The sequence below is a fragment of the Myzus persicae genome, unplaced genomic scaffold (genome assembly GCF_001856785.1).
Source record: "Myzus persicae strain clone G006 unplaced genomic scaffold, MPER_G0061.0, whole genome shotgun sequence".
Lineage (NCBI taxonomy): Eukaryota > Metazoa > Arthropoda > Insecta > Hemiptera > Aphididae > Myzus > Myzus persicae.
In genome coordinates this window covers 78837-102710 of record NW_019102926.1, presented here as the reverse complement: position 1 = coordinate 102710, position 23874 = coordinate 78837, and the positions used below count along the sequence as shown (strand labels likewise).

Genomic DNA, 23874 nt, shown 5'->3' with positions numbered 1-23874 from the left:
TGAACTGCGAATGAGATCTGGACACGCCTATGCAGCCCATCACTTGCTTGTCAATTGTCCTCTCAGATATTTACCTTGGTCTTTATCGTACGTATTTTGTACTCTTTGATGGCGAATATAGATATCACTGGAGTAGTATTAAACTATATATAATATAGGAATGTAGCCATGTAGGTAAAAACACCTCTTACGTCGTTTGCAAAGCTTTATTGTAAAGATTTAACATACAAAATATCATAAGTCATGCAGTTAGTGCATGGTAAAGACTTTTTAATAACATATCACGGCATCACGCATTCCCGCCCCTTAATTGGAAGTTATTAACCAACTGAATTCACTGCAGTAGTTAGCTTAGGTACAAGAAAATCGATCTCGTCATCGTCATCTAATAATTGAGATAGTTATTCTACGTGGACGGCAAAATATTCCTTTACGAGGCCAAAGAGATGATGGTTATCTTTTAGAACAAAAATTCACTACAATAGAATATGTTAGCAGTTTAAGGAACGATGGGAACCTATTTAGGGAACTATTGTGCTTTCAAGTGGCAGCTAGAGATATCAAACTTGAGAATCACCTTCAAATTTATCAGCAAATGAAACATACATTGGAAAGGGCACTCAGAATGAAAAAATGTATGTGCTGAAAAAATATTACAAACTTAAGTTGAAAAAGCACATCAGTATCGGCGATTTTCAATGTTTTTGATAAGACTATTTTAGAATATGTAGTACACAGAAGAGAAGAACAAATGAGAATTTCTAGAGATAGATCTTTTATTATGTATACAAAAAGACAATTCGAGAGGGTTTTATTTCATTTTTGATTGTTATGACTTATGAGTCAACTCGAATTGAGGATATTAAGAGGAAGGAACGGCGTATATCTGGAAAAGTTTTAGGACACGTTGTTGTTGATTTTTGTAATAAGTTTGAGCTGGAAAAAAACTTGGGATTATTACAGACAACTGTGCAGTTATATTATCGGAGATCAATGGTGCCATTGAAGAGAACATAAAGTAGAACGTTATGCAAAACGATGTCCCCGTACAAATAATTCTTTAAACAGATGTTTTTCAAGAAATCTTTAAAAAGGCACAAAAATACAAAATATTTATCCAAATTAGATTTTAAATTATCTAACGACGAATAGCAAAAAGGTATGTAGTAGGTGGTAGTAGTAAATATAAGGTCGAAGGTTGACGTAAGCAGTTTTTGTCCCATTATTTGGATGCACTGTGTGTCGGTGAGTAACAACACTTGTTTGATTTGATTACAATTTACAAAATATTTTGGGCGTGTGATTTAAAGTTTAAACTGAAATTGTTCACAAGAAGTAAAACATAAAGCATTCAATTACAATAAATATAACCATGTTAATCAATCCAGTAATGTAAGCTTTTAAATCGAGTACTTTTAATTCATTTGTCAAAATACAATCTTGTTACGATGCCGTCCGCTCTTTGTGTGTTGTGCATGAGCTTCATTGTTTTGTACAGCGTTTATTCTGGTAAAAAAAACAATCAAAACATGTTTATTTTGATGTCATAACATAACAATTGTTGTAAATCAATAAATTCACTTTTTCATTTTTAAGTATGTGGTCTCATGTGTTGGCATTGCGATTCACTCCACGACCCCAAATGCGTGGATCCATTTGATAATCACTCAATGCCGATGAAAGATTGCAAACTGGAAAAACTAGACACGTACCCTGGTGTCCGAGGTACAATGTGCCGCAAAATCCGTCAAAAAGGTATACACGATTGTGCAGCATAAACAATTATTAAACACCTACTTAAATGGTTTATTGATTTAAATTATTTTTTAGTATATGGAAAATGGCGATTTTACCGGAGTTGTGCTTTTCTGGGTGAACCTGGCATTGGTGGTGACGAACGTTATTGTTTAATGAGGACAGGCACACATAATATATTTACTGAATATTGCACTTGCAATTCTAGAGATGGATGCAATGGTGCATCAGGAATCTCTTCTTCACTTTTAAGCATATCATTAGCACCAGCTCTTATTGTTTACAGAAGACTTCTGTAATGTGTTCATCAATACAAACCATAAAAGTAGTTGATACCTGATTAACGTTTTAAGATTTAAGAATATAGTTTTCGTCAGATATCAAACCATTTTTTTTTTAAATTAAGACAACAGTAATATTGGCAACTATATTATTTTTTAAGCCACTTGAAATTGTTTTACTTGTTATGATATTTTGTTGTGATTAATTAACTGAAAAGTGTAACTGATCCGTCCATTTTTAAAATATTTAATTATAAAATAACATTAGTATTAAAAATGTATGGTTAGTATTTTTTTTTTAAATATTTGTACCTACATGAGTATTCTCAGATTATTTTGTGAACAAATGTTTAGAATTATTTATTACAAATTTACAACCTTAAAATTAGAGTATACATATATTTTTATATTTTTGGTACATTAGGTTTTATAAAAACAATAAATAGTTTTGTATTTTATCTTTTGAATAAGTGTGTAACTCAGTATTATTAGTTACTAATTTGTAACAACTATTTTCCAAAAATGGGTAAATAATCAATTTTATTTTTGCTTATCATATTAATCCACTTTTTTTATACTATGCAATTTTAAGAAGATTTACTTTACTTAATTATATAAGATAAATCCTTTTTTATGTAATTGGTTTCATACAGTGATGATGTGAACTATGTTACATTGAAAAGTCTCTTTCAAAATATGTTATAAAAACATTGTATCATAGAATCTCATTTGTTTATTTTGTTTTCATATTACAGTAAAACCTCGATAAGACGGAATCGCATGGGACCATGACATTTTTCCGTCTTGACGGGGTTTCCGTCTTGACGGGGTTTAAAAAAGTTAATTTAATATAATTAAAGATTACATACATATTTATTTTAAACCAGTTGGTACATATTACATACAATTTATACTTATATTTATTATAATTTTATATTTATACTTATTCATTTATATTTATTCATTTATATTTATTTATTACATACATATTTATTGTACATTAATATTTTATTATAATATTTTTTAAAAACGCAGCGACACGAACGTAACGATATATGATTTGATACTGAACCAAGCAACTCAGATAATGTTGTATACTTGTATAGGGTATAGGTACGTATCAATTTTATTAGTTTTTAATGTCATCGTACGCGCTCGTATATCGATAATCTATGGGTAACGACAGTACGAAAATAAATTTATTACACGAAAATCGTGTTATATTTCCGTCTTAGCGAGGGTTTTCATCAACTTTCATTACAAAAACGTGTCCGTTTCCGGCTTGGCGAGGTTTCCGTCTTAGCGGGATAAAATTATATGCAATTTGAAACGTTACCAAAAAATTTTTCCGTAATACCGGGGTTTCCGTCTTACCGAAGTTCCGTTTTAGCGAGGTTTTACTGTATATCAAAGTATGGTTTTTAATATGTTTTACCTTTTTTACTTTTTTTAATTGTTCATACAATTATTTATTAAATACTTAGTTCAACTTGAAACAACTAAATGTCAATTGTATTTATTTCAACATATTTAATATTAATTTTGTTGATTAATATCTTGAGTGAGAACTATATAAATGTTAAAATATCTCAAATCATTGTATAATTTTAATTTAATTTAAATATAATAACAGGCAGTTTATAAATGTATCGGTTTTTTGATGATTCCTCCCCTCACATATCATATATACAACTCTACATTAATTATTAATTGATCGTTTCTTTAATAATTGAATAAGTTGTTATTTTTTTATCTGTAACATAATATACTATTAAAAAAGGGTACACAAGTCACTAGTCAGTCTTGTTAATCATTAAGATATTTTAGTTGCTGAAAAATTTCGCTGATTTGAAGAACAATTTTTATTTATCTGGTTAATGAATTATGAATAAAATTGCACATTAGTTTTGTGAAATAATAACTGTTGAGTATATGGATAATGCAAAAGCAGTTATTAGTTACTACATATTTCATAGTAAATACATTTTCTTCTTACTAGCAGTTCCCAAAATGTGACCAATAGTGCTCTACAGGTATCACCGCCCATACAAAAAAATTATTATTTTCAGTTAAATGTAATTATTTTTAGTAATTTAAATTTGAGTTTTTTGGACCATTTATCTGGTTTCCCAAAATTGTGTCCATTAATTATAACATTTAACAAATTTATCTTAGTGCCCTAAAATGCAGATAACATTATACACAACTTTAGTTTTCTCAGTTTTCTTAACTGTTGTACTTGGCTAATGACTAATATTTTTCTTAAAATTACAGGTCTTAAATTGATTACCAATGAGAACTCGAGAGGCCACTGTGACTAAATATAGGACAAACAAAAGCTCACTGCCGCACAGTGGTCTGAAAACCAACTTTTTTACTTAAACAAAATTAGTTTTTTTAGATTATTTGTTTCCAATGTTGTTTAGTTTAAATTTAAATTATTATAAGGTCTTAAATATGATGAAAATGTTTTAAAATTAAACAAATATTTTCGTTATTGCGATTATTGTAATTAATGTATTATTTTATTCAGAATTGTTGCCTTTGTCACTGTCATCATAGATTAAATAACGCATATTTAATCTATGCTGTCATTATCAAAATCACTATTTTCGTCCACCTCAACTATTAGTAGTGCTCTAAATATGTACCTTCATAAAATGTGACAATAATAACCATTAAACCACTAACATTTTTATGGAAATAACCAATATGCTAATCACTGATACAACTCGACGGAGAAAAAATTATGTCATTGAAGTTTTTCAATTATACCTATATGTTTAATAAGATAATTTTCGATTTCATCTTAAATAATGTCTTTCACAATGTAAAGCCACTACAAATAAAGATTTAAGTGATGCAAGTATGCAATATAAAATATGCAGTATTTATCTATTCATTAGAAAAATATGTATATATTGAAATTAAACTTATCATTTGAATTGATGTACATTTGAAAATAATAATTTAACTTTTATAAAACTGTACAAACACTCCGAACACAGTTGACAAAGGAATGAATCTTTATTTTTAATAAACTGTTAATATAGTACATTTTGTCTATAATCGTTTAAGTGGTCAACCCAGAGGTTTTTAAATGATATTCTATACATTGTTTGATACAATATCGAGTGCAAAATTTCTAATTTTTAATCGTTTTTTTTTTCTGTTTCGTCCGCCTAAATTTGTACAGCAGATACACCATACACTGTAGGCCGAGTTAAAACTTTGCAAATAGTGGCTATAAAAATTTTAAATTTAATTGTTTTTGTTTGTTATACTTGTAGAACTTTGATCGTTTTGATTTTCCAATAGTTTCATACTGTTTGTATAATTATTCTTTGAATGTAAAAAAAGTATATTTACCAGGTAGATTAATATGAAATATGTCGAAAATAATATATAATTTTTTTACAAAATGCAAATGACCAAATAATAAAATCTATTCAATACAAACAGCATGCAGCATGTATGTTGTAACTAACTATTGCAATTCAAAACATTATTAAATTCTGACATTCAATATATTTTATGCCTTCAGAAAAATAATTTTAAAAGTAATTAAAATATAAGTAGTACCACCCAATAATACAATTTAATAATTTATACATAACTTAAAAAAATGTATTCACTTAGTTTGTAGTTGAATGAGAAAAATGTGATAGATGTTTACTATCTTGAAACTATACACATTTTTTAAGAATGTGAGAGCATACTTATATAATTTTTTTTATCTCTTTTTTATCTTTCTACTATGATATAATATAACAAACCAATGTAATATGTGAATGCAAGTATATCACTACAACAAGACATTATAGATATTATGTTTGGTTTTAAATTTCAACAGTAACAGTATTTAACATCTCTTCTGCAGTGCACTGGATATATTAGAAAACTAAAAATTGTGGCAAATAAACATATTTGTTATTTTTTACGATTTCTTATGAAAAAAAAATCAATATGAATATTATTGCATTTTGTGGAAAGCAAACATAAATTCCAACAGGTTTTAATGAAGCAAACATAATACCTATAAGTATGTATATTTTCTATTTACTTGAGTTTTAATTTGTAACCATGCTTATTACATATTATTCATAATTTTAGGAAAAATGTTATTTATTTATAAGCTTTTATCATACAGAACAGTCTATGGCTTTCATTAAAAAGTAAATAAATAAAAATAAAATAGTACACAGTTATCAGAGTATTTGTGGAGTATAATGTGAGATAAAGGAAAAAATGCAATTATTTAAAATAAAACCCATCTTTAAAAATAATAAAAGGTTGTGCTGAATATATGTATGTTCATTTGTTATAGAAACAAGGACCAAACCTACTTTTGGCCGCTCAGCTTGTGTCTAGCTTTAATGCATTTCTTTTGACTAACGTAGGTATAAAATTATATAATTCTTCTACCTTGCTTTTTGCTTCCACACATATGTGGTTGGTCATATGATTATTAAATAACATAAAAACAAATTGTTTTAAAATAATTTTCAGTGTGAATGCAACCGGAAAAATTCTAAGACAGAACATCACACATAATATACTTCTACTAAGGTTTGATAAGAGTTTAATCAACAAGAGAACAAGTCTCAATGCAAACTGTATTTTCTTAGAGCTGAACTGTGTAACAATGTGGAGAAAATGTTTAACTGAAACAAAAGTATACTTTAAAACTACAGGTTGTCAGTTTTTTACATACTTTCACAATTTGTTTAAGTAACACTTATTAATATGATAACATTATATTCAACTAATCAACCACTAGTTGTCCACCAAATGTTTAAATCAGATTCACTTACAATTTGTTTAAGCTTTTACTAGTTAGAAATGACTCTGGTCCTCTGGGGTTAGACGTTCAATGTTCTTATGCTTTATTTTTTACATCAAAATCAGCCCAAAAAATGACACTTACTGCCATCATAATCAGCATAAATCGAAATAGAAAAGATGTAATGAAACTATATGTATTTCCAAAAGTAATTCTCTACATTGTACATTCATACCAGATACTAAATTAACAAAGTGTACAAAGCATTGATAATTGGTTCCAGATTCAGGTAATGGAGAAGACAGGCATTTTTAAAAAGATAACAAGCCATTTAAAATTGTTTATAAAATATAACAGTTTATATTTTAAAAGTAATAATTAAGTGAATTATAAAATGTATAAAAAAATGTAGTGATCAACACTATAAAGTTTGGACGGAATTCGTTACGAGATTAAAAATAAGTTTAGATCAATTTCTTAATATGTACATAGTAATTAATGAACACAATGTGGTTGTTATGACGGATAATGGTGTAATGTTTGTGGATGAATTACAGTTATCTTCAGAACAGTAACATTCTTCCCAATAGACTCCATTCCATTCAACTCCCCAGTTGCATACACCAGTTACACCCGTATCTGAAACCGATCCACAACGGCGGATCACATTTCTCCAACGACCATCCCCTGAAATTAAAAACAATAAAATATAATTAACATAACATATTAATATTAGAATACTATACAAATATATTGATGATATTGATCAAATCAATTATTAGACACTTTTGACTCACATATAAATCCTCGGAGACCTTGTTTCGTTACTTTAACACAAAATGTGCCTGGCGTATGAGATTCATCACTGGTGCATTCTACCGAGACATGACGATCCTTGTGGAATTTTTCGTATGCACCACAATTATCAGATCCCTTTGGGTCGCTACTTGTAGAACACTGGTAGCATTGGATTCCACTTACTAAACACAACAAGTTAAGCCTTAATTATATTACTATGAAAGGGCGTGACAAAAGACAGCCACACCTTTTAGACTTAAAATTACCTTTATGCAAGAATGAAAAACCTAAGATTAATACAAAACATGAAAGTATAGTGGACTTCATTATAAATAAAATAAAAATTAAGCTATTCGTTTACAAAATTAATATAGATAATTTAACGATATAAGAATAAATTACGTTTTTTAAAAATTTTAAATTGTCTAATGGTAAATACTAAATAGTAATTCAAAGGGAAATTTGATTAAGCTGATGACAAAATATGTGAAATGATAATGGATAAAATATAAACAAAACAACCAGGGGTGCTCAGTGTGAAATATGTACTAAAGTTAGGACCACGAATTATGTATAATATTCACGGCTACATTTATTTAGCCATGATAAAATATATTTTTGGGGAACTAGTAACTATTTTAAACGGGTTGTAAATCAAAATTAATATTATAGAAATAGAAACTTCAAAATAAAATAATTGTTAGTGTTCAATATAAGCGTTAAAAAAACACATTTAACAATATTATTTATAGTAGTTATGATTATAAGAAAAAAAATATATTTATCATAATATAGGCATAAAGTAAAGTTCGATGATATAGTTGGGCATTATTCATAAAAATTGATTAAAGATTATTTTTTATGTACGAAGTTTCTTCTCCATGATGACGCCATGTTAACATTTTTAACATGGATCTTCTATGATATATTAATATTTAATTCAACCATGGATTTTTCTATGCTTTTTATTAAGCGAGTCGCGGTTGTCGACTGCTGACTCCCTGTTCCAGAGTTGTTAAAAGTTCATAGTTCATAGTTCATACTCCAATACAATATGTTTTTATTTACTATTTACTAAAACGGTTCTGAAACCGTTATTGATTTATGTCGTACGTCAGTGTTTTGATTTGCTTATTCAACATATATTAAGCTAAATATCTGGGGTAGTAATAATTATTTATAATCGTAAAGTTTACAATTCTTACTGTTGATTCGCCGACCTGTGAATGGTCTCCAGTATGGGTTACAGCCGGAAGTAAGTCTATCGCTGTATCCAATATGAGCAATATCACTTACATTTTAATAAAACAATAATTTTGTTTTTAAATAATCTTTAACAGTCCAATATCGTCATCGAGAGATCGTAGACGTGGGCGGGATAGACGAAGTCGAAGTCCGATACGTCGTCGAGGTGGTGGTCGAGGAGGTAGAGGTGATCCTGGCTCTAACTTACGTAAACCTCGATGGGAAACAAAAAAACTTGAACCATTCAAAAAAGATTTCTATTTGCCGCATGAAGCTGTCCATAATAGGTAAAAAATGTAATTTATATTTAATTAAATTGGTTAAAAAATTGAGGTGTAAAAATTTAGTTTAAAGTACAACTCTATTCTAAAATAATTAAACTTTAGTAAATAATAACAATTATAGTTATGAGGGCAAATCTTACAGTTTTGAAGTGCTATTGAATCCCACATCTAATTAGTAATAATTGACATAATAAATAGTAGGTTTGGCTTATTTATTCAGTGAAACAAATTTTGATTGACTTTTAAATTTATTTATTAATAACTACACAAATTATTAGGTAAGAACCTACGTTATCTTAGTTGGGACAGTTGTAACGTCATCATAGGCGGAGATCTTGTGAAATATTGAGGAGGGCTCAAATATTTGATGACAAACAGACCCGTAGGGGCATTGCCCTCACACCCCCAACAAACTAATTTTTACATTAAATCACTCATAAAAAATTGTTCTCGTTGACTAGTTATCATAACAACTTAAATAGTTACAAACATAAAAAAAAGAATAATTAATAAACGATTTAAATTTAAATATTTTAAACATATTTGAATTAAATTATTTATTTAAAATCTAAATCACAATCTCAAAAGTAATGTATTCCCAAGAACATCAAACAATAAGTAAAATATAATTTAGTATAAAATGGTCAATACGGTTAACGATTCATTCAATCACAATAAACTTTACGATAGGTTTAATATAGCTATAGCGATAGTCCTATAAATTATAATAGCATCGCTTCTCGAGAATTAACAAAAATTAGGAAAAGAAATAATATTTTTCCCATCTAAAATAGAATGGTATAATATGTTATTCAATATAGATGGCCAATTGGTACAAAATATGTACAATATTAGGTATATAAACACAATTTAATATTATTGTGAATTGTGACTTAATTGTTCGGTATGTTACCGTAAATAATAAATTGGTAAATACTAAATAGTGTGTATGTAATGTACTAGGTACACTTCTATAATTGTGGATATAAGAATATAAAATAATGAAAAAATTCTGCAAACTGTACAAAATTACGGTATTGTTTGTTTAATATTCTTAGGTGGACTTTAACTTCAAATCAATTATTTTGGGGGGACTAAGCCCCCGTAAGCCCCCCTGATCTCCGCCTATGAACGTCATCTATATTTAAGCTGGAATATTATTTATTCAGATGGCCATGGTGGCATGAGCCAGAGCGACATACTGGCCACGGACTGTCTCTCCCTAGGCCAGAAACTATTCAGAGAGAGAGACTCACGTGCCGAAGGCAACATGCAACTATTGCACTGTTTAAATGACAAAAACTTCATTAAGATGTAAAAATATGTTGTTATTAAACAATAACATGCAAAATGAAAATTGTCGTAACTGCTTCTATGTTAGTAGAATTCCATGCAACTATTATTTTCTTTGCAATGTGCACAACTAAACAAAAAAAATATACAAAATTCCTCAACCAAGATTCTAACCCTATACATAAGAATATTTTTATTTTTATATATTCTTCAAAAAGAATTGAATCCCCGCTGAATCGGTATTTAAAACAAGTAAATAATGACAATACATTTTTTTACATTACTATAATATCAATATACTTAAATGAATACATATATTTTCATTATAAATATTTATAATGTAAAATTATGTATACAATCTAGTTAAATAATACAATGTAAAACTATAGAACTAAAATTACCAATAATTACTAAAATCATCTAATATTAATATAATAATTAATGAGTAATGTAATGGTCTTATAAATTTGTTAGAGATATGTATATTTTATTCTCATTGTAACCAAAGACTAATTTTTTTCTTAAGCATCTTGAAATAGTTACTATGTTTAATTTCTAATGATACTTAATATAATGTACATTATTGGACTGATGTAAAAGTAGTTCTTTACACGTGTACTTTGAAAGTAAACTAAATTTGTTTTTAAAATCATTATAATAAGTTCTAATAAGTAATATTCTGTAATTATATTTCTATAAAATGTATATCACTGTGCTCTCCAAATTTTTACTCCATAGTAATTAAATACAGTGGTCGTCGCTTATTGGACTCACGGTTAATTGACTCATTCGCCTATTAGACTCAAAACGGCTAGTCCCGATTTGCACATATACTAACACACAGCAAAAAATTTGTCTATTCGACTCACACACCGGTTAATAGGATCATTTGAAAATTAGATAAATAAATAAAATATGTACATACACTGAACAAACGTGTTATAAATGCGAAATAAGTCGGTACTGGTATTTTGCGCTTCAAATTTTACGTAGAGGGTTTCAGCAAAGAGGATTTTGACATATTCGAGCAACATAAATCCTACAAAGATATGATAATGAAGTTGGCTGAAGAAGGGAAAATCCAATCAACCCTATATGGATTTTTATCGAAAAATTAATTAGATTTTACATACATTATTATACTAAATATTATTTTTAATTGCGTATAGCTAGATTTTTATTTTGATACATACATACCTTGAATCTCAATAAACATTTTTTAGTTAAATACGTTTTTAAATGTAAGGATTTTTAAAAATTTTTTGGTCATTCGCCTTATTGACGCATTCGGTTAATGGACTCAAATGGTCAGGTCCCAAAGTGAGTCCAATAAGCGGCGACCCCTGTATATTAAACAATTGACACCTATGATTCATATATGTATTAATTATTTTATAAAGTGTCACATTGTTGTGTATATATTTTAAAGCCCTGTGTTCTTCTGTGTGCAGTGCCGCAAAAACTGGGTGTGCAGACTGCGCGGCGCACACGGACCCCAAAGCTTACATACATTTAGGGGCCCCCCGAGTCCAACCTGAAGCATACAATAAAATTGACTTAGAATTCAAATTAGTGTAGTTGTAGGTATACTAATATTAGATTAAGTAATAAGTATGTTAAAATAGGATGGTAGGTTTTAGTAGGTATATCATAAAATCAATGGTACTGTCTAGAATCACGTATCTACTATGTTAGAAAAAGATGGGTATCAAGTATTCAAGTGTCAATGGTTTTAACTTTTGAAGTAGGTACTATCTATTTTTCCATAAGATCTACTTTTATCGCGTCTATGGGTCGTTGTTTGTCAAATTGTCGGAAGAACAACAGGCTGATAGCTGAAAACGACGACGGTTAACGAGTAACGACGTGCCATAAAAGTAATGTTTTGACGTATTAGTGTTAATTTATAAACTATTAAAATGTCGTGTTATACCAAGAATAATATCGAAGCATCACTGATACGACCACAATTGTCCGAGTTGTTGGTATTGGTTAAATATAATATATATTTTGTAATTTTAATGATGATATCTAGCTATTACCTACTTTTTAGTTATTGACGCTCCGAGCATCATCATTCATCAGGTAACTTACTGTTTAGTGTTTAAGGTTAGTTAAATAAATTTGTTGGTCTATGCCATTTATGTTCTTCTTTATTATATTCTGTGATTCTACTGTAATCAGTCGTCACAAAATGAGTAGTACCTAACAATGTGAGAACCAATTTTATTTTTCTATTTTGTAATTTATACATCTTTTTGGATATTGTATGAATACTAATGCGAATTAAACTAATTTTTAAACTGTCGCCTAGGTATGTTTAAAAAGAAACATTTGAGCGGTTCTGAAAAACGAAAACACTAGGAGATAAAAATGTAAAATACATATTTAAGTGGGTATTTCTTAAATATGTAGTGTTGCATAATACACAACATTTATAGGTATTTAGTTCTATATATATATTATATATTTTAACCCATGTCGTAGGACCTCCACTGGAATCACTCTGAAATCTGTTTAATCTGCCTTTTTATTTTTATTAATTTTAGCTTATTCTATACCATCACTTATTCTTATTGTTCCCTCTCAAACGGATTGAATAAAACTAATGAACCAAAAAATAAATATACATATACGTAGGTATACACAAAACCTAAAAGTGTTAGTACTTATAGATTGTAATACTTACAGTAAAATTAATTTAGGAAGGGCCCAAAAAAATATTGCCCACGGGCACCTTATTATGCAGTTGCGGCTCTGTGTGATGTTGGTGTTCATTTTTCTTTATGAATGTATATTTATGTTTAAAATGTTGTATTCATTTTGAGTTGAGTAAAACATTTAGATAATTTTCAATTTATTTCTATACATTAACTAATGACTGTATTTTATCTGTATAGTTTTGAAATGAAAATATTTATACAATTCATTTAAACAATTATTTTATTATTTTATTTATAGATCAAAATCAGATATAGAAAAATACAGAGAAGAGAAAGAAATAACGTTAGTTGGTGAGAATATTCCAAAACCAATATTTAAGTTTGATGAAAGTGGCTTTCCTGAAATCATAATCAAGGAATTAAAGTAAAACATTTTTATTCAATATATGCTAGGTAATTGATCATTAGATTACATGAATATTTTTCGAACAGGAAACAAGGTTTTGTTGAACCTACTGCTATACAAGCACAAGGATGGCCAATAGCTTTGTCCGGTAATAATTTAGTTGGTATTGCGTCTACTGGTTCTGGAAAAACACTATCGGTATTTTATTGTTGCATAGTGTATGAATTGAAGCATAATGTAAATGTATATAATTTCATTTATTGACAGTATATTGTTCCTGCTTTAATACATATTTCTCATCAACGCAAATTGGCACGTGGTGATGGACCTATTGTATTAGTATTGTCTCCAACTCGAGAATTAGCCCAACAAATACAAACTGTTTGTGACGATTTCGGTGATGCATTTGGAGTTAGTAGTACTTGCTTATTTGGTGGTGCGCCTAAAGGTGGTCAGGTATGTTTAAATACTAAAATAAATAAATTATCATTCTTTCTTTGATTTTCAATGTTTTTACTATAGGCATCTGACTTAAGTCGTGGAGTTGAATTAGTTATTGCTACACCGGGTCGTTTATTAGATTTTCTTGAAAGTGAACGTACAAATATGTGTCGATGCACATACCTTGTTTTGGATGAAGCTGATAGAATGTTGGATATGGGGTTTGAACCACAGATTCGAAAAATCATTGATCAAATAAGAGTATGCAGAAAATAATGAATAAAATAAGTTATATATTATATGTATATATCTATCTATTCCCTTGCAGCCGGATAGACAAGTATTAATGTGGTCAGCAACATGGCCCAAAGAAGTGAAGAATTTGGCAGAAGAATTTTTAGATGAATATATACAAATAAATATTGGTTCCTTAACATTGGCAGCTAACCATAATATCCAACAAATTGTTGAAGTCTGTCAGGAATATGATAAAGAAACAAAGTATATATTCTTTAATAGGTTACGTTTTTAGTTTCCATCATTTTTTGACGTTTTATATTTTATTAGGTTAATATCTCTTTTAAAGAAAATAATGGATGAAGATGAAAATAAAACTATTGTTTTCATAGAAACTAAGCGGCGGGTGGATGAAATAACAAGAAAGATTAAAAGACATGGGTAAGTTAATACAATAATATTTAGTTGGAAAAATGTTGTTAAAATCATATATATTTTTATTATTCATTAGATATTCAGCTGTATGTATTCATGGTGATAAATCACAATATGAGAGAGACAATGTTTTGAAAGGTATGATTATTATATTTTTGTATTGCTTGAATTTGAAAAAAAATTAAGGTATGGTCAAATTTAATTGATGTATTATAGATTTCAGAGATAGTCGTTACCCTATATTGGTTGCTACAGATGTGGCTGCTCGTGGACTTGGTGAGTAACTATAAATATGTCTTAAAATTTTAATATAATTAATTCCTAGTATAAAACCAATATTTGATTAAAATCAAATTATATAATATTTATTAAAAAAAACAATACAATTTGTTACGATAAAAACTTGAAGGTTGTATTTTTTTAATTTAACCATAGGACATGATATTTAATAGAATTTTACTTTCCTAGTGAAATAAGTTTTAACAAATCGTATTTTTATTTAATTTAATAGGTAATTTAAAATTATGTTGTACTGACTTCACAGATAAAAGTATTTAGTGCATATTATAGTTTTAATTCGGGTAACTTTTAGTTATAAATTAAAAAAGTTATTATGATTATGTTTATTCTAAAATAATTAAAAATATTCTTACACCCTTTACGTCTTCTAACTATTTAAATTTGATAAAATAATATTTGCTAACTGGAAGATTAACCAGATTCAAAATACATTCGCTTTGGTGATGATTTTTTAATATTATTTAATTTTCTTCCTTTCCGTTGGTTTTATTTTAAATTATGTGAAATAATTAAAATCATAATTAAAATTTGAAAAGTTCTAAATATTAACGAATAAAAAGAAAATCAGTTCTTTTTATTGTTGATGACTATTAAAGGTTTTCATCAAACCTTTTTCTCATATTATTTTTCTTACATTGTATACAAATAACAAAGTGATCACTGATTACAAGGAAAACTCAAATTATGTTTAAGTGTGATTTAAAAATATATATAAACGTTTTTAATGAATTGGTTCTGAAGTATAATTACCAACTACAACATTAATATACTTATAGCTATTTTATTCTTTTATTCTTAAAATTATTCTATTGACGACATTATTCTAAACCAAGTTTATCTTTTTAGATAACGTACCACAATAATTCAATTCCACTTCCTTTATTAAGTATTAGTTTGCTCTGTCTTAGAGTTTATGTGATTGTTTGGCACCATTACTTTATTAAAGACTCACTGTAATAAATTTCTTACTCAGTCACTATTATTCTAAAAATTGAAAACCCTCGTCATGATTATTCACTTTTACATAGTACGCTTTAATATCCCTTCCCTGTCTTCTTATTGGTTTGACATTGATATTTGTTTCATTACATTGCTGTTAATAAAAAATACTTTTTGACATTCATATTTTCTTGATCCCTCATACCGATGAAACTATTCTCTCTTTGACATTTCATTCAACTAACTGGTCTTAATAATCCAATGTATAGGAGGCGTTGCTACTTAAATTCTACTAATTTAAATTTTTTTAATCTTTATTTATAGTTATATCACCTAACTTAGTTGCAATCCAAACTAATAATATCATGCTTTCATTTTTATATATTTATGCTGTTGTACTTTTATAATATAAATATTAGCTATACTAACTTACATTATTTCATGTTGTATTTGTATTTAATTTGGTTATGTATTTTGAAAAACTGCCTGTTCAGGCTTAAATATAAGATAGAATTTCAGAATTCGACTACAAAATCTTTCAAATCTTAACTGATCGATGACTAAATATCTAATAATCTCAATGATAGACCACTTTATTGTCTGAATTATTAGTGCAGAGACTACTTATATTTATTATTTAATGTAAATTTTGTGAACGAACTGTGGAAATTCTGTTTGTTGATGGTTTTTCTTACACTTGTCTATGCATATCTAAATAAATTTAATAATCACTTAAACTTATTACGTACAATTTGCATGTATTGTTTATTTCTAAATAAAATAAAAATGTAGTAAAATACAATGTATGTAAAATGTATTTCCTACCATCCAAATACTTTTAATTTTAGAAAAACTATTGTATTTCTATTATTTATTTGTATCAAGTCTTTTGTAGAATATTAATACTTAATTTACTGTTAATTTATATATTGTTAAAATATTCACAAATTCCCATATTATCTGTTTTTTTAATATATTGCGTGGGTTGTAGTTAACTATTGTAGCAATAAAACCACAATTTACATGTAATGGGCTCGTTATGTTCTAAATTTATATAAATAATGATTGAGTTCAATAGCATTTTGCGCCTATTGTTTACATTCAGAATGTTCAATATAACTTTATTGGTTGTAGACTATAGTATATGGAAAATAGTAAATTCGCAAAATAATTGAAGTTAAGGTGAAACTTTTTATTTTTTATTATTTTATACAACTTGAAATTAATTTTTATCTCATATTGCTAGATTTATTTCACCTGTAATCTTATGTTGTTTAGTGACTGAAACATATACTGACTACTAAAAAGTTTATTTTGGCTGATGAACAATATGGTTAACAAATGTATGTATTGTTGAGGCTGTCAGAGCTGGCTATTTACTTAGAGGATGCTACACCCACATGTGTTCTCTCTGTCTTACAAACAAATTTTATAATTTTACATAGCAAATTGTACTTTCTGAATAATCTATTTAATTCAGGTATATTTGATTAATTCGGTCGCATATTAAAAAAAACATATCTGGGTTATAAATGGATTATTCAGAATATGTAATTTGCCATAATCTGCGTCTATAAGACGGAGATTGTGCGGCCAGATGCCATCTAAAGGGTTAACATTTCAGGAAATTTCTTGTTGGATGGCGTGAAAGCCACACAATAGGCTATACTTCAAATAATTAATTGATTTTCGAAAAAGCTACAATTATAAACATATTTGTAAATTGAGAATGAGACTGTTTTCAAAATTGTTTTTTTTATCTGTGGTTTTACCTTTACATAATAATGTCATAAATATGTACAATATAAATAAAAAAAACAATTATTTTCATGACACATAAAGGTAATTTGCTGAATACCAGTTTAGAATGGCTGCTCTAGTAATTACAGTTAGTGATATTCTTGTTTATAATCTAAGGTGACACACTGATATCCTCTTAACCCTATCACTATTTATAATGCACAGTATCAAAGAAGTATCATCTTTAATTCTTCCATTTATGTTAGTAGAAATTATTATTCATGATGGCTTCCATGGCATTCTATTAATGATGTTAAGTGTGTGTCTGTTAATATGTTAAATTTTTTGGATTCATGTAGCTATTATATTTTAAATCTGCATTGAAATATAACTCAAGTTTGTATGTACACGTAAAATGGGTATAATTTTTTTAGAACTACCTGGATATATAGGTGTTTGATATGTTCTGTTTTTTGTTTTATTTTACATTACAGAGGCACACACAAGCTGTACAATGCGTACTAAATTTAAAAAATACTATAAAAATGTATCAATGTTGTCGCATTGTCGACGCTGTGCCTCGAAAATGGACATGCATAAATAATTGCGTGTGGGTCTGTATGTTCGTGGCGGCTCTGGCTACACAAGTAGTTTGAGTGGTCGCGCAACGGCGGCAACGTGGGGCTAGTCATTCCACACTGCTGTCCCCCCAACTGCCGCCTTGACCTGTCTGTGTATGTTGTGACGTGTCCAACGTCAATCGTTGTCCCGTGTGGGGCGCTTAAACACGTACACCGGATGTCGATGGTAAATAGCAAATAAACAAAACGTTAACAATGTTATTTTGGAGATTCATTATGGTAAACGAAAGTGATTATGAAGTCTTGGGCCAAACAGCAACATTTAACAACTACAAGTGTTGATATTTAATACTATTTTTGATTTTTCTTAATTTATTTTAATTGTTGTTTAGATGTGGAAGATGTGAAGTTTGTAATCAATTTTGACTACCCAAATAATTCTGAAGACTATGTACATCGCATTGGTCGTACTGGTCGATCTCACAAGACGGGTACAGCTTACACATTCTTTACACAGTCAAATGCCAAACAAGCTGCAGATTTGGTTTCAGTTCTCACAGAAGCCAATCAGACTATAAGTCCTAAACTAAAAGACATAGCTGACAACTGGCGTTCAAATGGATTTTCAGGAAGAGGTATGATTTAAAATAATATATTTCATAGTAAAATTAAATAAAAATAGTTTTTAATATACATTACATTTTTATAGGTGATAGACGACGTGGATGGAGAAGTGGTAGATCCAAAAAATCTAAGAGCCGTTCAAGGAGCCGTGATCGTTATAAACGTAGATCAATTTCTAGATCTAGGTCTAGATCATACTCTAGGTCAAGAAGCCGTAGTCGTTCACGATCATATGATAGACATCGGAGACATAGGCGTAGCAGGTATTACTAAAATATTATTGAGTTAATATTATATGCATTTATTAAATATAGTATATTATTATTATATTTTAAAGTGCTATACCTATAAAGGGGCCAGTGCTGATTTTTCAAAAATTATAATCTTTTCCACTGCCCAATATCTATTTGGATTCTAAATTTTAGACTATAAAATTGTCTAATTTTTAAAAACATATTAATTTATAAATTAAAATATTGTTAAATTTGGTTCAGTGTATCCCTGTGACTCATAGCACATTAGTTTTAAAAAAAATTATCAAATTTAGTTGATTTTACGGGACACGATCATTATTCCTGTCTAGTGTATTTTTGTGAACGTAATTGCATTGCCACTGTCCCCTTAGTATAATATATTATAAATATTTACTATATATTGTATAGGGTTATTCAAGAAATTTAGTTTCTGGTACTTCAATTAATGTTATATGTGGCTTCCTTTGTTCACGAGAATAACATCTAATCAATAGTAAAATTCATCCCTTAGTTGTTACAGCATATCCAGCACATCAATTTTTCAAAGATATTGTGCACTTGTTAGTTTTTTTTTAACATATCCCCAACAGAAATAGTCACATGCCATAATATCGAATGGTCAAGGAAATCATGTGCAAAGTATCTGATGAATCATATTAAACAACCCTGTATTATTATAAAATAATTAATATAGGTAATTGTTGTAATATTTTTAATTTTAATTTTAGGAGCTCGGATTAATGACAATTAGTGAACAAACAATAATTTTCCATTTTTGTTGTTTTATACTTATACAATATATATTTTTTTTTTTACAATAGGATTAATATTATTTTGTGTTAATGATTATTCTCATTATTTTTTTTGGTTTATATATTTAAATTGTTTTACTAACAATCATTTTTTTTACACAAAATAAAAATATGTGTATAGTATTATGTTTGTTTATTAAAAATTAACCACAAATTTCAAATTATTATATTTCTACTTAATATATTAAAAATAACTATAAAACAGCTAAGTTTATATCAATGTAGATACATTTTAAATGTTGTATATTATAATGAATTGTTAAAATGTATTTGATTGAATACGTAAATTCTTTTAATTATATGTAATAATTATTGATAAGTTCATATCTTTAATCTAGTTTATAGTTAGTATAAAAAAAAATTGATTTTTAAAATTTATTTATATTATACCTAATAATTTTAGTCATATTTTAACAAATATAAATATATTAATTATTCTTAATTTATTTACATGTTTAGGTTAACAAATTTCTAATAATGCAATCCTAGTTGAGTTGTCAAAATAACTTCCAAACTTTGTATGTAATGAAATAGTTTTCAGAATATTTGTAAGTAAAAAAAAAAAATTGTATTATTGGTTCCCTTATATTATATTCAGCTATATTATAAAAACATCACTTTAAAATAAATTTTTTAAATAAAGATTCTTACATCTATTGAATATGACTTCCAATTTTTTATTTTTTTTGTTGTTGTTGTAACTTGTAAGTGTTATTTTCAATAAATTAACATACATTTTAAACACATGTAAAATGTATAAACATTAAATATAAAGAATAAATAAATAGTTCTTAATTTTAGACCTATTGTATTCAATATTGTGCTTAATATCTTAGTATATAGCAATGCAATTAGAGTATTCCGGTATTTTGTATAATTTTGAAGTCTGTGGACAGTTTATAAAATATATCAACTTCTGATGAAAACTGTATGATTACTTGTAGTTGTAATATTGAGTTATTTTTTCTTCATCTATAATGTAGATTAATTTAAATAATCTGAACAATTTCCAAATCAGTTGAAACAAAAAAGTTGTTCATTGAACAAATCACTAGTCTAAAATGTATAGTACAATAGTCTTGAGGTATGAAGGTGCTTCGGAACTTGACAGCTACCATCTAAATATTATGTAGTTCTATGGGGGCGTTATCTATGGTGTCCTCTTTCAAGTTTCTCTTGACCAGTGGTTCCCGTTGCTTCCATGGGTGAATGTTATTTTTGTAAATGTAAATAACTAAACACATCGTAATTCGGAACAGAAGTGGCATTCTAATTATATGTGTGAGGCACACTATTTGATACTTTGTACAGATCGTCCTGTGTTTGTTAAGAAAATTCATTTTTTTTAAATGTATGTATATGTGGTATAAATAAAATGTATCTTTCTATACGAAAGTCAATTAAAAGTATATTTAGACCATTGTTCACACTTATAATAATGAGTTACATGCTTGCAAATATCATAAAAATTGCTAACCTAGAGACAAATACAATGTTTCTTAAAGTTTATAAAAGGCAAACTCTCTCTTATACTAAAAGTACCTAATTAACACAGGGATGATTCGGTTAAAATTACTTGTGGGTAGTAGAAAACAAATAGCGCGCAGACATTCTCTTAAGACATAAAGCCGTATCTATCATGGACTACACTAGTAAATTTAACTCAAAATGTCGAGGCTAATTTTTTTTTTTAGCGGTGTGGGGGAATTAAATATTGATATTATAAGGAACTTCCAAACTAATGATTCATGGTCAAATCTATGTAATATTTCTGAAATTGATGATTTTAGTTTAGAAAACATGTTTAAATTTTATAAATTTAATCTCAAATAATGAACTGTTGTTAGTTTTAAAGTTAGCCTTAGCACAAATTATTTTGTGCTGAGGAGTGAGGACCAGCTGCTGTCGCAGTGTCGCTTGTGGTTGACACTTGACAGGATGTTTGACTTTGTTGTTGTTCTGTGTTATCACCATATTCTTACACAGAGTTACTCTATGAGATATTTAATAATATTGCACAATAATTGTGATAACAGAATCAGGCGACGGGCAGTATTTACTATACTGTATTTATATTAGTATTTTTTAGTATTTTACAATTGCGATTCGCAAGTCAAAAATCAAAAATTAAAACGAAGTTTGTTCAAATTCAACTATTAATAATGTCACAGTCACACCGGACTTATGTCAAAATCGCTAGAGAATAATGTGCCTTATGTAGCACTCCGTACTAAATAATAGTGGGGTAAATATTTGTCAATTAAAATTTTGCGACTGTACAAATGTCTGTACCATAATTTAAGTACGTTCATAAAATTTGTAAATTTTATTCTATTATAGTACCTTGCCTCCCAAGAAAAACAATGACTTTTCGATTGAGAAGACAGAACAGATAATAATATGATGTTCAAGGCAATTTATAAAATGCGGCCTATGTGTGGCATGCATTGTCCCCTAAATTCTGTATTAAACAAACGCTTACATAATACTAGTTCAAACAGTGCACAAAAAAAGAGAATACGTTCCACTGTATATTATCTTTCTTCACTGGGAGTATTAACGGTCGGTCTTAGTTATGCAGCTGTGCCACTGTATAAAATGTTTTGTCAGGTGAGTACTTATGTTCATAATTTTTAGTTACATTCACATAACATTGATAAGTCACTATAATTTTGATCAATTTATAGGCATTCAGTTACGGTGGAACGCTGAACCATAACATAGAAGATTCTAAAGTAGAAACAATGAAACCCAATAGAAATAGGGAGATTAAAGTTCATTTTACTGCTGATACGTCGTCCAGTATGCAATGGAGCTTTAAACCTCTTCAGAATGAAATCAGAGTAATACCTTTATGTTTAATAGAGCATTGATAAACTCCAGATTAACTGTAACCAACATAATGATTTACATTTTATTCGGTTAGTTAATTAATAAAAATTTAATTTTACTACTTTATTCTTTATTGAATTGATATTTGATACCATAGATATTTATCATTACAATTAACATTAACTTGAAATTACAAAGTTCTTTAGATTCATTGCAAGATTGTGTTGAAGTTAGAAGTATCATAATTTAATTAGAAGTCACCTTGTGGCTGGAGTACAAAGATACCTAGCATGTCTAGTGCCTACTGTCGGGTTAAATAATGAATACCTATCACACAGTTGTATTTTTCTTTAACTGTTTGACGAAATGATTAAAATTATTTTAAACATTTAAATTTTGTTTCTGGAAGTTGTAACTATTTACATTGGAACATTTTCAAATTACTTTACTTTTTCTTTACTCTTCTAATTTTTTTTATTACATTATCTGTTTTAATTTGTAGTCAACATTTTTTTACATTAGAATGCCCTAATAAATATCACTACAATTTAAAAATCAGTTGATTTAGTTTTACTTTCAACTCCATAAAAAAAAGAAAAAACCTTATTTTTTTAAATTAAAAAATGTTGAAAATAAATTTAATATTTATTATATTTATATTAGGTAGCACCTGGCGAAACAGCATTAGCATTCTATACAGCTAAAAATCCATTAGATAAAGCAATTACGGGTATTAGCACATACAATGTTGTACCTTTTGAGGCAGGACAATATTTTAATAAAATACAATGTTTTTGTTTTGAAGAACAACAGTTAAATCCAAATGAAGAGGTATTTTATAAGCTATTTACAATACAACAACAGGATTGACAATCATTTTATAATTTTCCAGGTTGATATGCCAGTATTTTTTTTTATTGATCCTGAGTATACCGCTGATCCAAAAATGGAGAACATCGATGACATAACACTGTCTTACACGTTCTTTGAAGCCAAACAAGGTGTAGATTTATCAAATATCTTCAAACACTGATATAATACATAACTTATAAGTTATGTTTATGGTAGTAAACATTGTTGATACAACATGCGTACAGGCATTGTTTTTACAAATTTTAATATAAACAAAGCTAAAAAAAAGTATATACAATATATATTTATAAAAAGGTTA

General features: G+C 28.0%; 4 protein-coding genes and 1 long non-coding RNA gene across 8 annotated transcripts; 4 read left to right on the top strand and 1 right to left on the bottom strand.

Annotated features, from left to right (window-relative positions):
• The first annotated feature begins 1266 nt into the window (after positions 1-1266).
• On the top strand, positions 1267-2164 carry LOC111033446. The gene is made up of 3 exons (XM_022314182.1): positions 1267-1509; positions 1597-1755; positions 1831-2164. The coding sequence occupies exons 1-3, from the start codon at positions 1449-1451 to the stop codon at positions 2052-2054; spliced, it is 444 nt and encodes a 147-aa protein (XP_022169874.1). The 5' UTR covers positions 1267-1448; the 3' UTR covers positions 2055-2164.
• A 3650-nt stretch (positions 2165-5814) lies between these two features.
• Positions 5815-6558, top strand: LOC111033436. The gene is made up of 3 exons (XR_002604419.1): positions 5815-6078; positions 6364-6432; positions 6546-6558. It is a non-coding gene; the product is annotated as an uncharacterized LOC111033436 (long non-coding RNA).
• A 441-nt stretch (positions 6559-6999) lies between these two features.
• Positions 7000-8253, bottom strand: LOC111033435. Its single transcript, XM_022314167.1, has 3 exons — positions 7884-8253; positions 7617-7799; positions 7000-7506 (listed from the first exon to the last, which is right to left on the bottom strand). The coding sequence occupies exons 1-3, from the start codon at positions 7942-7944 to the stop codon at positions 7289-7291; spliced, it is 462 nt and encodes a 153-aa protein (XP_022169859.1). The 5' UTR covers positions 7945-8253; the 3' UTR covers positions 7000-7288.
• Positions 8254-8515: 262 nt separating this feature from the next.
• On the top strand, positions 8516-22069 carry LOC111033433 (probable ATP-dependent RNA helicase DDX5). Of its 4 annotated transcripts, none has more exons than XM_022314162.1 (13): positions 8522-8872; positions 8958-9149; positions 13401-13526; positions 13595-13706; positions 13776-13964; positions 14031-14210; positions 14278-14450; positions 14517-14627; positions 14698-14759; positions 14838-14897; positions 18574-18816; positions 18891-19068; positions 20331-22069. In XM_022314162.1, the coding sequence occupies exons 1-13, from the start codon at positions 8844-8846 to the stop codon at positions 20344-20346; spliced, it is 1671 nt and encodes a 556-aa protein (XP_022169854.1). In that variant the 5' UTR covers positions 8522-8843; the 3' UTR covers positions 20347-22069. The 4 variants fall into 4 exon arrangements, 3 of the variants coding, with proteins under 3 accessions (XP_022169856.1, XP_022169854.1, XP_022169855.1); XM_022314163.1 differs by lacking the exon at positions 20331-22069 and adding an exon at positions 19788-19872; XR_002604418.1 differs by lacking the exons at positions 18891-19068; positions 20331-22069 and adding an exon at positions 18095-18407 and having other exon boundaries at positions 8516-8872; positions 18574-18690.
• LOC111033434 (cytochrome c oxidase assembly protein COX11, mitochondrial) lies at positions 21955-23874 on the top strand. Its single transcript, XM_022314166.1, has 5 exons — positions 21955-22116; positions 22212-22481; positions 22559-22714; positions 23367-23534; positions 23596-23874. The coding sequence occupies exons 2-5, from the start codon at positions 22272-22274 to the stop codon at positions 23734-23736; spliced, it is 675 nt and encodes a 224-aa protein (XP_022169858.1). The 5' UTR covers positions 21955-22116; positions 22212-22271; the 3' UTR covers positions 23737-23874.

Bases quoted from the DNA above. Each gene is read 5' to 3' on its own strand.
- LOC111033434 (XM_022314166.1), top strand. From the start codon at position 22,272: ATGATGTTCAAGGCAATTTATAAAATGCGGCCTATGTGTGGCATGCAT. The intron at 22,482-22,558 runs GTGAGTACTTAT...ATCAATTTATAG, and splicing joins TGTATAAAATGTTTTGTCAG to GCATTCAGTTACGGTGGAAC. The intron at 23,535-23,595 runs GTATTTTATAAG...ATAATTTTCCAG, and splicing joins AGTTAAATCCAAATGAAGAG to GTTGATATGCCAGTATTTTT.
- LOC111033435 (XM_022314167.1), bottom strand. From the start codon at position 7,944: ATGAAGTCCACTATACTTTCATGTTTTGTATTAATCTTAGGTTTTTCA. The intron at 7,800-7,883 runs GTAATTTTAAGT...TGTTGTGTTTAG, and splicing joins TTTTTCATTCTTGCATAAAG to TAAGTGGAATCCAATGCTAC. The intron at 7,507-7,616 runs GTGAGTCAAAAG...TTTTAATTTCAG, and splicing joins AGGTCTCCGAGGATTTATAT to GGGATGGTCGTTGGAGAAAT.
- LOC111033446 (XM_022314182.1), top strand. From the start codon at position 1,449: ATGCCGTCCGCTCTTTGTGTGTTGTGCATGAGCTTCATTGTTTTGTAC. The intron at 1,510-1,596 runs GTAAAAAAAACA...TTCATTTTTAAG, and splicing joins TTTGTACAGCGTTTATTCTG to TATGTGGTCTCATGTGTTGG. The intron at 1,756-1,830 runs GTATACACGATT...ATTATTTTTTAG, and splicing joins CCGCAAAATCCGTCAAAAAG to TATATGGAAAATGGCGATTT.
- LOC111033433 (XM_022314162.1), top strand. From the start codon at position 8,844: ATGGTCTCCAGTATGGGTTACAGCCGGAA. The intron at 13,527-13,594 runs GTAAAACATTTT...TTTTTCGAACAG, and splicing joins ATCATAATCAAGGAATTAAA to GAAACAAGGTTTTGTTGAAC. The intron at 13,965-14,030 runs GTATGTTTAAAT...TTTTTACTATAG, and splicing joins GTGCGCCTAAAGGTGGTCAG to GCATCTGACTTAAGTCGTGG.